General features: G+C 42.2%; 1 protein-coding gene across 8 annotated transcripts in view; it reads right to left on the reverse strand.

The window, feature by feature from the left end:
• The window catches only part of trip12 (thyroid hormone receptor interactor 12), a 183,472-nt gene that overhangs the window by 92,409 nt on the left and 78,093 nt on the right, over nt 1-12,970 (reverse strand). For all 8 annotated transcript variants that reach the window (XM_034168159.1, XM_034168158.1, XM_034168157.1 and 5 more), the window contains 3 exons: nt 3,397-3,489; nt 3,134-3,295; nt 2,752-2,820 (listed from right to left, as the gene is read on the reverse strand). In XM_034168159.1, coding sequence (XP_034024050.1) covers nt 2,752-2,820; nt 3,134-3,295; nt 3,397-3,489 — 324 coding nt within the window. The remainder of the gene's footprint in view (nt 1-2,751; nt 2,821-3,133; nt 3,296-3,396; nt 3,490-12,970) is intronic.

Consider the following 12,970-nt stretch of genomic DNA (forward strand, 5'->3'; position numbering starts at 1 on the left):
CAATGCATTTTAAAAGTGTACACTTCAAGCTTTATATGAGTTTTTAAATTATGTTAATAGGCCTGCTATAACCTGAATTATGATTAATAATTTCCGCAATGTGTTTTGTGAATTTTATGGTCATATTTAGAATAGAATGTCTTTATTGTCATTGTGCATGTGAACACAATGAAATTAAAAGTGAGGTGTCCCCTCAGGATGCATACACACATAATAAATAAACCCTAAAATGATACTAAAATTACGACAATAAAAATATCAATCAATCAATCTTTTTATATAGCGCCAAATCACAACAAACAGTTGCCCCAAGGCGCTTTATATTGTAAGGCAAGGCCATACAATAATTATGTAAAACCCCAACGGTCAAAACGACCCCCTGTGAGCAAGCACTTGGCTACAGTGGGAAGGAAAAACTCCCTTTTATCAGGAAGAAACCTCCAGCAGAACCAGGCTCAGGGAGGGGCAGTCCTCTGCTGGGACTGGTTGGGGCTGATGGAGAGAAACAGGAAAAAGACATGCTGTGGAGGGGAGCAGAGATCGATCACTAATGATTAAATGCAGAGTGGTGCATACAGAGCAAAAAGAGAAAGAAACAGTGCATCATGGGAACCCCCCAGCAGTCTACGTCTATAGCAGCATAACTAAGGGATGGTTCAGGGTCACCTGATCCAGCCCTAACTATAAGCTTTAGCAAAAAGGAAAGTTTTAAGCCTAATCTTAAAAGTAGAGAGGGTGTCTGTCTCCCTGATCTGAATTGGGAGCTGGTTCCACAGGAGAGGAGCCTGAAAGCTGAAGGCTCTGCCTCCCATTCTACTCTTACAAACCCTAGGAACTACAAGTAAGCCTGCAGTCTGAGAGCGAAGCGCTCTATTGGGGTGATATGGTACTACGAGGTCCCTAAGATAAGATGGGACCTGATTATTCAAAACCTTATAAGTAAGAAGAAGAATTTTAAATTCTATTCTAGAAGTAACAGGAAGCCAATGAAGAGAGGCCAATATGGGTGAGATATGCTCTCTCCTTCTAGTCCCCGTCAGTACTCTAGCTGCAGCATTTTGAATTAACTGAAGGCTTTTTAGGGAACTTTTAGGACAACCTGATAATAATGAATTACAATAGTCCAGCCTAGAGGAAATAAATGCATGAATTAGTTTTTCAGCATCACTCTGAGACAAGACCTTTCTGATTTTAGAGATATTGCGTAAATGCAAAAAGGCAGTCCTACATATTTGTTTAATATGCGCTTTGAATGACATATCCTGATCAAAAATGACTCCAAGATTTCTCACAGTATTACTAGAGGTCAGGGTAATGCCATCCAGAGTAAGGATCTGGTTAGACACCATGTTTCTAAGATTCGTGGGGCCAAGTACAATAACTTCAGTTTTATCTGAGTTTAAAAGCAGGAAATTAGAGGTCATCCATGTCTTTATGTCTGTAAGACAATCCTGCAGTTTAGCTAATTGGTGTGTGTCCTCTGGCTTCATGGATAGATAAAGCTGGGTATCATCTGCGTAACAATGAAAATTTAAGCAATACCGTCTAATAATACTGCCTAAGGGAAGCATGTATAAAGTGAATAAAATTGGTCCTAGCACAGAAACCTTGTGGAACTCCATAATTAACTTTAGTCTGTGAAGAAGATTCCCCATTTACATGAACAAATTGTAATCTATTAGACAAATATGATTCAAACCACCGCAGCGCAGTGCCTTTAATACCTATGGCATGCTCTAATCTCTGTAATAAAATTTTATGGTCAACAGTATCAAAAGCAGCACTGAGGTCTAACAGAACAAGCACAGAGATGAGTCCACTGTCCGAGGCCATAAGAAGATCATATGACTAAACACATAAATTCATCCTCACACAGTCCGGCAATTGGATAAAAAAAGTATTGCACAGCGGTATTTAGTGCACAAATGGCTCTTGCAACAAAGCTATTTTTCAGTCTGTTTGTTTTTGTTTTCAGTGACCTGTACAGTCGTCCTGGTGGCAGTAGTTCAAACAGACTGGTGTGCGTATTTGCAGAAAGCCGCAGTACACGCGCTCATATTTCCTCATTCAACTGCGCTGAGAGCTCCATCTTAGGGCAGGGGAGCAGAGAGGGGGGAAAAAAACAAAAAAACAAAAAACACGTCTTCTGCTCCATCACTGGTGGGACCCCATGACATAAGCCAATCAGGTGGCCAATCAGACACGTGGTGGTGTCTCTGAGGTCTTTCTGGACAAAACGCCACCAAAAACAGACAAACTAACACTGCCTCCTGCTGGACAGAAGCAGGAATGGCGAAATGAGATTATTCCAATGCACAAAAATACACGTCTAACAAGTCAGAGAATCAGGTGCTCAAAATTATATCAGTTTTTGTTTTTTAATTTATTAATTTATTTTAATCAATTTAGCTTTGCAAAGGGAGTATATGACCCATTCAGAAACACTTCCATTAGAACTTTTACACTTAAGTTTATATCGTGATATATACCGTTACCATGAAGGGATTCAATTTATATCGCTATATAAATTTTACTTCATATTGCCCAGCCCTACCACAAACCTTAGTGACCTCGATAGTAAGCATGGCTTCAACAGGTGTTAAATTTGTTGCATATTTTGGTTTAGATTTACAGTTATGTCTTGATGTAGTTATTTGCCTAACAAAAAACATATATGGACAACAGAGAATTGCAATTTCCCTGGACAAGAAGCATTGGGAATGCTTAACATTAGTAAATTCAAGAACAAACCTCCTCATGTTGAAAGTTGTCCACTAGTCTGGCAAAGCAGAGACAAGTGCTCTCAACAGATTTTTTATCCTGAAAAGAAGTTACAAGGGCAGAGAAATGTTAGCTACACTGACATAACAAAAATTAAAGAAGTTAAATCTCACTTTAAACTGGGATTCAGATTTCATAATTTTAAGAAAATGGATATTTTAAGATTTTATATAAAACATTTGTAAAGCACTTTGCTATATGTTTTATCAAGCAATGTAACAAATTTCTAATTAACTTTCTTCCCATGATGTCACAAAACACCCAAGTATCAGAATAAAATCTCTAGGTGTTAGTTTAGTTACGACACACAGATAGGCGTTAGTTTACTTATGACACAGACAGACAGAGGTACCTGGTGCGTTAGTCTCTGAGTCAACAGTGGCAGAGAATCTGCAACTAAGTGGAACTCATCTGGAGTAATGCTCTGACAGCAGTTTGCTGCTATGGCCAAAGCATTCCTCTGGGCATTGATGCTAAAGAACTCCAGGTAGAGCAGGCAGGCAGCAAGACCACCCTGTCAGAGGAAACAACATTATTGAAGTAAATTATTGTGGTCACTAATAGTCATTCAAGGAGAGGCTAGGCTTGGAAAAGGAGACACTATGTAAAACTTACAGCCTGCAAAATCGCTTTGCTGTGTCTCCGTGATAACATCTCCAAAGCAGTCAGGGCCTGCTCTGCTACATCAATGAACTGGATTACCTGAAGCTGTAGACACAAAGGTGGCATAATGGGATTAGTTGGTGCTCCTCCTTGCTCAATGTATTTTTTTTATTTTTACTAGGTTTAAGCTTCAAAGATCCACTCGTAATAATTTTTTATACTGGCAGGGTAATGTAGTCACTCTGTATGTACAAAATAAGTAAGATAAAGAAAATGGCTGGGTGGATTTTCTAAAACAAGGACAGCTCCCCCAGAAACTGGTCCTGAATTTCTACAGAACCCCCACTGAGACCATCCTCACAAACTGCATCAAGGTGTGGTACATAACCTGCACAGATGCTGAACGGAAGGACCTACACCATGTAATGAAGACTGTACAGCATGTGATAGGGTCGGAGCTCCCACACCTACACTGTGTCTACACTAATCGTATGAGGTTGGAGTGTAGTATCATAATTTCAGACACTTTTCACCCCAGACACCCTATATTTGAACTTCTGCCATCAGGCAAAAGCTACAGAATACAATCCCACACAAGCAAACAAAGGAACACCTTTTCCTCATGAGCTGTGGCCTCCATCGCTCCCCATCCCACCCAAACTACTCACCCACTACAATAACTTGCACTGATAATAACGCTCAGGACTAGGGATGCGTATCGAGAACCGGTTCCTTTCGGGTATCGTTAAGAAATAATTTGATCCACCGACAACCTTTTTGCTTAATGATTCCCCTTATCGGTCCTTCAGAGTGGCTGTTTTTGGGGGCGTTTGTCAGGAAAATTATAATTTCTCTGCATTGATTACAGACCATGCAGCGGGTCTGTAATCAACTTTTCTGCAGCGCAGCTTTGCTTTGAATCTTGAACCAATCAAAGCAGTGATTCGCAGATAAAAGCAGCGCTTTGATCTGGTGCTTCGTTGATTCATTGTTTTATTTTGCTTTATTTTAATTTTCCCCGCTAAAACCCTAAAGAGCATACGTCTGTGAGCAATATTTACCTTTTTTCGTGTTCAACTGACCTCTTATGGTCTTCTGAAACAGTTGATAGATGTATTTTATAACTTAAAAACGGGACCGATGATAATCCGGTAGCATGTCTATGGCATTTTCAAAGTTAAAGTTAGCATTAAGCTGTTCACATCTCAGCAGATTGTGTGTGCATTTGTTTTCTGTATAAATAATGACTCAGCGGTCGTTGTAAAGAGCCAAATTGTATTTTTTTTATTCATTTTTATTCATATATTAATAATAATAGCAACAACAACAATAATAGTAATAATAACTCATAATAACTAATAATGCTACAATACAATTTTAGTGAAACAAAACAACAGAAAAGATAAAACAAACTAACAATGAAAAAATAAATAAATACACATAGAAATAAATAACTTTCCTGTGAACACCTAGTGACTCTTACACCTCCATTTCATCCCTGTCTTAAGTTTAATGACAGTTTGTTTCGGTCAAACCATATTTTTAATGTGTTAATTTCTTCAGTGATTTCCTCCAGAACTATCTGCCAAACTAGAAAACTGCCGCATCCTAGTAAGGGCAGAATACTACTGAAATTAATTTGAATAAGTTGGTTTTTTTCCCCTCACCAAAATGGATGCTGCACTCACTGTAGTTTATTGTCTAGAATAGTCCCAGATTGCATTTCAGAGCTTCTAGAATTCACAATTTTCATGCACGTGGTGTTGGGGGGCAATTTTGGGTTTCAGCTTTTTTTTTTTTATTTTATTTTTTTTTTTTAATACCACTTTCATCCCTGGATTTGTCAATCATGAGTCACTTTTGTGCGGATTAAAGTCACTAACTGGGACTCCTGTCTTGTTGCAATAAAGAAATGAGAATCGTTCTCCGTTCTGTTGACACAGCTCAAAACACTGCACGGCTCTCTGCCGAGTCAAGTTAGAATGATAGAGTCCAGACGGAATTAATAAATTCAAAGCGAAATGCCATTTAAATCAAATGAAACCTCTTTCCAAACATTGTAATAGAAACAAACGGCAATCGATCAAAACGTTTTTTCCTCCCAAAACGAGACGTCCTGCGCCGACGTGCAGCAGCCAGCTGAGCTCAGCTCAGGGGTATGGAGAGACATTCATGCCAAAATGTCTGAAAGGAAATGCTTTTGACAAAAACCACAGATTTTATTTATTTTTATTTATGTCCAGAGATAAAGGATCCAGTGACCAATTTAAAATGTTGTTGACATAGAAACCTTTAAAGCCTACTTTTAGTACACAGAAAATTCACAAGAGGTATCGATAAGGGAATCGATAAGGAATCAGATCAATAAGCGGAATCGATAATGGCAACGATAGATAAAATCTTATCAATACCCATCCCTACTCAGGACTGTATTTGCACCTTATGCACTCTATCAGGACTAATGTTTACAACTTTAATGTTCAAAACAATTGTTTTGCCTCTCTGGGAACCATCACCTTATCACGGTGCAGAGGTTTGTGTTCGGCTATGAACCTGAGAGCTGTGTTGTCTGGGGCCTTTGTGTTCCTGGTAGGGTCTCCCATGGCAAATTGGACTCAGGTGAGATGCCAGACTAAGAATGGTTCACAAGACTCCATGACAGAACAAGGCAGAGAAAATGTGACCCGGCCCGGAGGAACCCCGGGACCCCCGTCTGATGCCAGGCCTGAACGGAGGGCCCAACAGCAAGCGCCTGGTGGCTGGGTTTGCCATGGAGCCCGGCCGGGCACAGCCCAAAAAGGTAACATGGACCTTCCATCTCCTCCTTGAGGACTCAGCACCTGCATGGGGAGCAACTGTTGTCAGGTGCGCTGTCCCATGGGTGGCAGTGAAGGTTGAAGGCCTCAGCGGACCAGCTCTGGGGGTGTGAAACGTCACCTCGCTGTGGTGGAAGGCGCCGGAGCTTGTGCAGGAGGTGGACCAATACCAGTTAGATCTGGTGGGCGTCGCCTCCATGCACAGCCTCAGCTTCGGAACCACTTTCCAACAGCAGTTTGGCGTATTCGGCCTTCTTGAAGTCTATAAATGGAGTCCGGTGGGGGACTCCGGTGGGGGACTCCAACACACACGTGGGCAATGACAGAGACACCTGGAAAAGCGTGACTGGGAGGAATGGCCTCCCCGATCTAAACCCACATGAGAGTATGGAGTGAGTGGGTCCCTTCTCAGGGCCATCCAATCTCTGTACTCACAAAGCGAGTGCTGTGTTCAGGTGCTTGGCAGTATGTCGGGCTTTTTTTCGGTGGGGGTTGGCCTCCGCCTTGTCATCAATCCTGTTAGTGAGATTCATGGGCAGGATATTGAGGCGTAGTCGGGGTGAGAAGTGTTTCAGATTTGGTGGGCTCAGGGTCTCATCACTGCTTTTTGCAGATGATGTGGTCCTGTTGTGTTCATCAGCGTGTGACCTCCAACACTCACTGGATTGGTTCGCAGCAGAATGTGAAGCGGCTGGGATGAAGAGCAGCACCTAAATCTGAGGCCATGATTCTCAGCAGGAAACCGATGGATTGCCTACTCCAGGTAGGGAATACGGTCTTGCCCCAAGTGAAGCAGTTCAAGTGCCTCGGGGTCTTGTTCACGAGTGAGGGGACAATGGAGATTGGCCGGAGAATCGGCACAGCAGGGGTGGTATTACATTAGCTCTACCGTACTGTTGTGACAAAAGGGAGCTGAGCCAAAAGGCAAAGCTATTGATCTACTGGTCAATCTTTGTTCCTACTCTCACCTATGGTCATGAGGCATGGGTCATAACCAAAAGAATTAAATCTTGAGTACAAGGGGCCGAAATGGCCTTAGGAGGTTGTCTGGTGTCCCCCTTAGAGATAAGGTGGGGAGCTCGGAGTAGAGCCCCTGCTCCTTCACGTTGAAAGGAGCCAACTAAGGTGGTTCGGGCATCTGGTAAGGATGTACCCCGGGCGCCTCCGTAGGGAGGTGTTCCAATGTCCATCTGGGAGGAGACCTGGCCTGGGAACACCTTGGGATCTGTGGTCCCATGGAAAGGGAAGCGTTGCCCCTGTGACACGATCCCGGGCAAGAGGTTGAAGATGAACGATGAGTGACAATTGTTTTGTTTTTATGAACATGGGAGAGATACCAATCTAGATTTTGTTGTACTTGTATAACGACAAAATCGATTTTCTAACTTGTGGAACAGGTTGGTCAAAAGTCAAGCAAATCATAGAGCACCCCCCCCTCCTCCACCACCTACAAAAAACACTTTTACCATAACAAATGCACTACTAATGTGGTAAGAGATTTAATCAAATGCTCATACTAATCAGTGAAAAAATTGTGACTGATTGATTGTGACTTCATGATAAAATCACAATTAAGTCGTAATGTGAAGTCTGCAGTATAATAGTATTAAAATGGTTTTAGCAGGAGTGGAGGAAAAGCGATTAGGTGCGCTTGTTTCTGGCGCAGAAGGTTCCCAGTTCAAACCCACACCTGCCCGTTCTCCATGAACTATGGAGTTGTGTCAGGAAATGGCATCCAGTGTAAAAACTTGTGCCAAATCAACATGCACATCCACCTCGAATCTGCTGAGGTGACAGAGTGAAAACAAGGGAGTAGCCAAAGAGACTTATTATAGTATTAAAAGTTTTATTTTTGAAATATAAAAGAAAAACCTTAATCTACTGTGTGTGGTCCCTCAAAGCTCAATGCATTTATTGGTGCCAATGAATATTCATAATTAATAATACAAAGTTATATCTCAGTGTGCAGATCATGGTGCCTTTCATTTTAATGAAGTGTCAGACACCATTTCCAAGGTCAAGCACATAAAAAAAGCATTCAAGCACTTAAAAAAGTTCCATTTTCAAGCTTTTCTTGCATCTTACAGCTGTCCAAAATTACATATTTAATGGATGCTAGTGGGAAAACATTCTCACTCAATATTTTAGCTGAAGGCTTAGGATGGGTAGGTGACCACAGAATGTGAATCATCTGCCTGAGGGTCACGTGCCCAAAAGGAGAGAGGGATCCAGGAAGTCACACCAGAAAAGTCTGAAAAAGTAGGGGGGGGTTTTAAGATGCATTTTGAGGTTCTTTGAGGCATAAATTTGTTTTGTTTTTTTAAAGGAGGCTTTATACAATAACAATCAAGACAGACAGTATGCAAGAATAGACCTTTGAAATCAAAATTCTGACATTATAACATATACTTTCACAAACTAAACTGCACTGAACATTATCACGGAAGACATATTAAAATACAGGAACCTAAAAAGATAGGTTTGTTATCTGCACTATACTGTATCTATTCAGTTCTATTTCATTCCTCCTGACCGCCAGAGGGCAGTGCTTTAGCACCTGGATAACTACATGTGCGCAGCACAGAGGTCGAGAATATATACCAACAAAGTCACGCCATTGGATGTGACCTGGGTGACGTCACTGGTGGTCTTTCTATACCAGACGCACCCAGCGCTCGCTTCTTTTCTACATTCTCGCATTCTTAGAGGTTGAGAACGCATTTAGCTGCGATTGCAGCTCTCACTTGTAGTCTCACAACCCACCTTCGGTTGGAGCTACGTGCACTGCACACGTCCTCCAGAGGCTGCAAGACACGGCTTCACCGTTTTTTGTATTCTTTGACTGACGCCTGTCGTGAGTACACCTTCATAAATGCCGGGTGCGTGCCTTTGCCGCTGCCCTGCTGGGTATTTTCCTCTGTGCACATTAGCTGTGTTGTTTGGATGAAAGCTGGCTATTTGTTTAGTTGTGTCACTAACCCCGTTAACTACGTGGTAGTGTGTGTATCAGAACCAGTATAGTGTACTGTGTTGGGCTTGCCGTGAGACTTTTCCAGTCCTTGAAGTACTTCGTCTGCACTGCCACCATTTGCGAAGTTTAACAGCTCCGCTAGCAGCTAGTGTTGTCGTCGTTGCTCTAAGTGACTTAGCACTTGGGCTGTGAGTTTTTCAGCTGTGTGCATCGTGTTATTACTGTGGCTGTGAGTGCCTCATGCTCCGTGCCTTGTGTTACTATTTACACTGCGTGTGATTCACGCTTTGTCTTTCCATTTGTAACCATCAGGGCTTGAGTTAGCCATCTGCACGCAGTCCACAATGTTGACAGGGCCTTTGTTGCATGGCTGTAGTAGCTGTTTGGCTCCCTTGAGCCCAGATGATGGACATATGTTTTGCCCCTCGTGTCTTGGGATCAGACACCTGAGGGAAGCCCTGACTGGCGATGCCTGCCTTAATTGTGCCAGCATGCCACTGGCAGACAGATCTGCTAGACTTGCGGCATTGGAAAGTGGAATATCTAGTGCGACTTTGGCCTCCAGCCCCAGAAAGGAACCAAAGCACCGTAAACGCCCACATGAAGGAACCCCTTCTGCTAAGAAGGTTACTCATGACCATGCTTTGGCTGAAAAGGTCAAAACATTGACTTCTGAGTTTGCTCAGATTAAGTCCTTGCTTCTGAATCTACAGCCTAGGGATGCAGTGACAGTTCCTGTTGTCCGTAATGAGGCTGATCAGACCAATGTAGTTACTCAGCAGGAGGGAGATGTCGTGTCTATTGCTGCGACTGATTCCTTGTACATGACAAGTGATATAAACTGTGTGGAGGATGAGGATGAGAGGGGTCTTTCTCCAAGCCATTCATTAGTGGACTCTCACACCTCTGAGGCAGAGTCCCTGCCGCAAACTGGACCTGGACTATCCTTTGTCAAGCAAGCTGTTCAGTTGGCTTTATCCAGGCTTGGGGTTGACAATCCCCCTGCGGAAACCACCGCTTCAAGTGCCTTTTTCAAAGCCACTCAAAAGCCTGAGTTCAACGTTCCAGTTTCACAACCATATATCGAGGAGCTCCACCGATGTTGGGCGGACCCCAAATCACTGACCCATCTATCGCAGGACTGCAGAGCCCTTAGCTCTATGTGTGATTCGGCGCAGTATAGTCTGAACCGTATGCCCGCCGTTGACAGCATTATTGCGAACCTGGTTGTGGCTCCAGCTGATGCTGCTCGGCCGGATGCCCGCTGCCCACGTCCTCAGTGTAGGGTCACTGATGACCTCCTCACCAAAAGCTATGACATAGCTGCTCGCATCGGTCGCCGAGGCAACTCGCTGTCCCATTTAGCCCTTGCCCTCTCAAAGTCTTTGAGGGAGGCAGAGGTTGATGATGCTATGCAAAGTCTTAGTGATGCCTCACTCCAAACCTTTGCTTATATATATATAGAGAACTTGGCAGACTGATGTCAACCCTTACCATCACTAGACGTCAGGTGTGGCTTGCGCAGTCCCCCCTGTCCAAATCTTGCAGAGGCACACTCCGTTCGCTGCCGGTTCTTCCAGGCCAAGTATTTGGACCTGCGGCCCAACAAACTTTGGAGCGTGCTGTTGAGGCTAGTAAAACTCGGCAAGTTTGTTGACCTACACCAGTCTTCCAGACCTCAACCAGTCAGACGTGCTACAGCTTTTCACTCTACATCCAGGCTTCCTCCGACTCCCAGAGCTGCACGTGCTTTTGCAGTTGAGAGCCAGCTCTCCCAGCGGCCTGCCTTTCGAGAGCCTACGGGCAGATCCCCGAGAACTAGAGGTGCACCGGTCAGGATTTTTTACGCCGATCACCGAAATTTTGATCGGCCAATACCGATGAAGGCCGATACCGATCAAGTATATATTTGGATCATGCCCAAAATAAGAATATAGGTCTAATGTATAGACTATTTTTCCATTAACACTTAATGATGCAAACAAAAAAACATGCATTCAAATAAAGACACTAGAATAAATTGCCAACTTTTGTTTTATTACACTGACTTTGTTCTACCAGCAAGCTTTTTTTTTCCATGTTTCATGTTGCTCAGGTTACAGCCTACAGAACGTTGAGAATGTAAAATACAGCCCTCATTCTATGGGGTTAAAATTGTCTCAATATTTGTAAATGCACACAGGGTGATCTATAAATCATTGATTTGCAAATGTGTTCACATATCCACAAATGCAAATTTCATATTTGTAAATTGTTCTTTGCAAATAATGTATTTGCAAATAACTTAATTTGTAAAAAAAAAAAAAAAAAATTTACATTTGTAAAACTGGAAATTGTATTTGTGAATTGAGTTTCAGCATTTGTGGATCACCAATTACATGCATTCATCGCTTTCCTCTGTGACGTAATTTTGAGACATTCTTTTCGCGAAATCCAGAGATCCACAAACAAATGCCTACTGATTCACAAATACACACTCACGCAAATGGCAGATGGCAGTGTGGTTCCATTCATTACACAGTCTATTTAGATCTCTCAGAGCCATTTGACTCATTTTGACTTCTGATATGAGCTGGACAGACATGGACTACATTAGATGATGGCGACTGCTCTCCTTGTCCGTCCAGCTCATATCAGGAGTCAAAATGAGTTTACGTCACAGAGGAAAGCAAAAACAAAAATAAACAAAACTGTGTTTCACTTTGAAGTTAGTAATTCAGACTGGACTCTATCGTTCTAACTTGACTCAGAGAGCCGCGCAGCATTTGGAGCTGTCTGAACAGAACGGAGGACGATTCTCGTTTCTTTCTCACAACAAGACAGGAGTCCCAGTTAGTAAATTTAATCCGCACAAACGTGACTCATGAGTGACATATTCAGGGATGAAAGTGGTGAAAAACAAAAAAAGCTGAAACCCAAAATTACCCTCCAACACCGCCTGCACGAAAATGTTTGAATTCTAGAAGCTCTGAAATGCAATCTGGGACTATTCCAGACAATAAACTGCAGTGAGTGCAGCATCCATTTAGTGAGATAAAAAAAAAAGAAAAAAAAATCAAATTTCCTTATTCAAATTCATTCCAGTAGTATTCTGCTCTTACTAGGATGCAGCAGTTTTCTAGTTTGGCAGATAGTTCTGGAGGAAATCACTGAAGAAATTAACACATTAAAAATATGGTTTGACCGAAACAAACTGTCATTAAACTTAAGACAGGGATGAAATGGAGGTGTAAGAGTCACTAGGTGTTCACAGGAAACACTTATTTCTGTATGTATGTATGTATTTATTTATGTATGTTCATTGTTAGTTGCTTTTATATTTTCTGTTGTGTTTCTATTCAGGTTCTTTTTGTCTCTTTCTCAAAAATTGTATATAATAAGCATTAGATTATTAATATATAAACAAAAATAAATTTAAGAAAATTACAATTTGAAAACAAATGCACCCGAACGTGATGACAGCTGCAAATGCGTAATGCTAACTTTTAACATTGAAAATGCCCTAGACATGCTAACGCGTTAGCATCGCTCCCGTTTTTAAGTTATAAAATACATCTATCAACTGTTTCAGAAGACCATAACAGGTCAGTTTAACATAGAAAAGGCAAATAATACTCAGACGTATGCTCTTTAGGGTTTTAGCAGGGGAAAATTAAGCGAAAGAAAGAAAGTATAAACGAAGCAACAGATCAAAGCATTGCTTCAATCTGTGAACCACTGCTTCGATTGGTTCAAGGTTCAGAGCAAAGCCGCGTTGCAGAAAAGTTGATCACAGACCCGCTGCAGGGTCTGTAATCAA

This window comes from Thalassophryne amazonica, chromosome 4, assembly GCF_902500255.1.
Source record: "Thalassophryne amazonica chromosome 4, fThaAma1.1, whole genome shotgun sequence".
NCBI lineage: Eukaryota > Metazoa > Chordata > Actinopteri > Batrachoidiformes > Batrachoididae > Thalassophryne > Thalassophryne amazonica.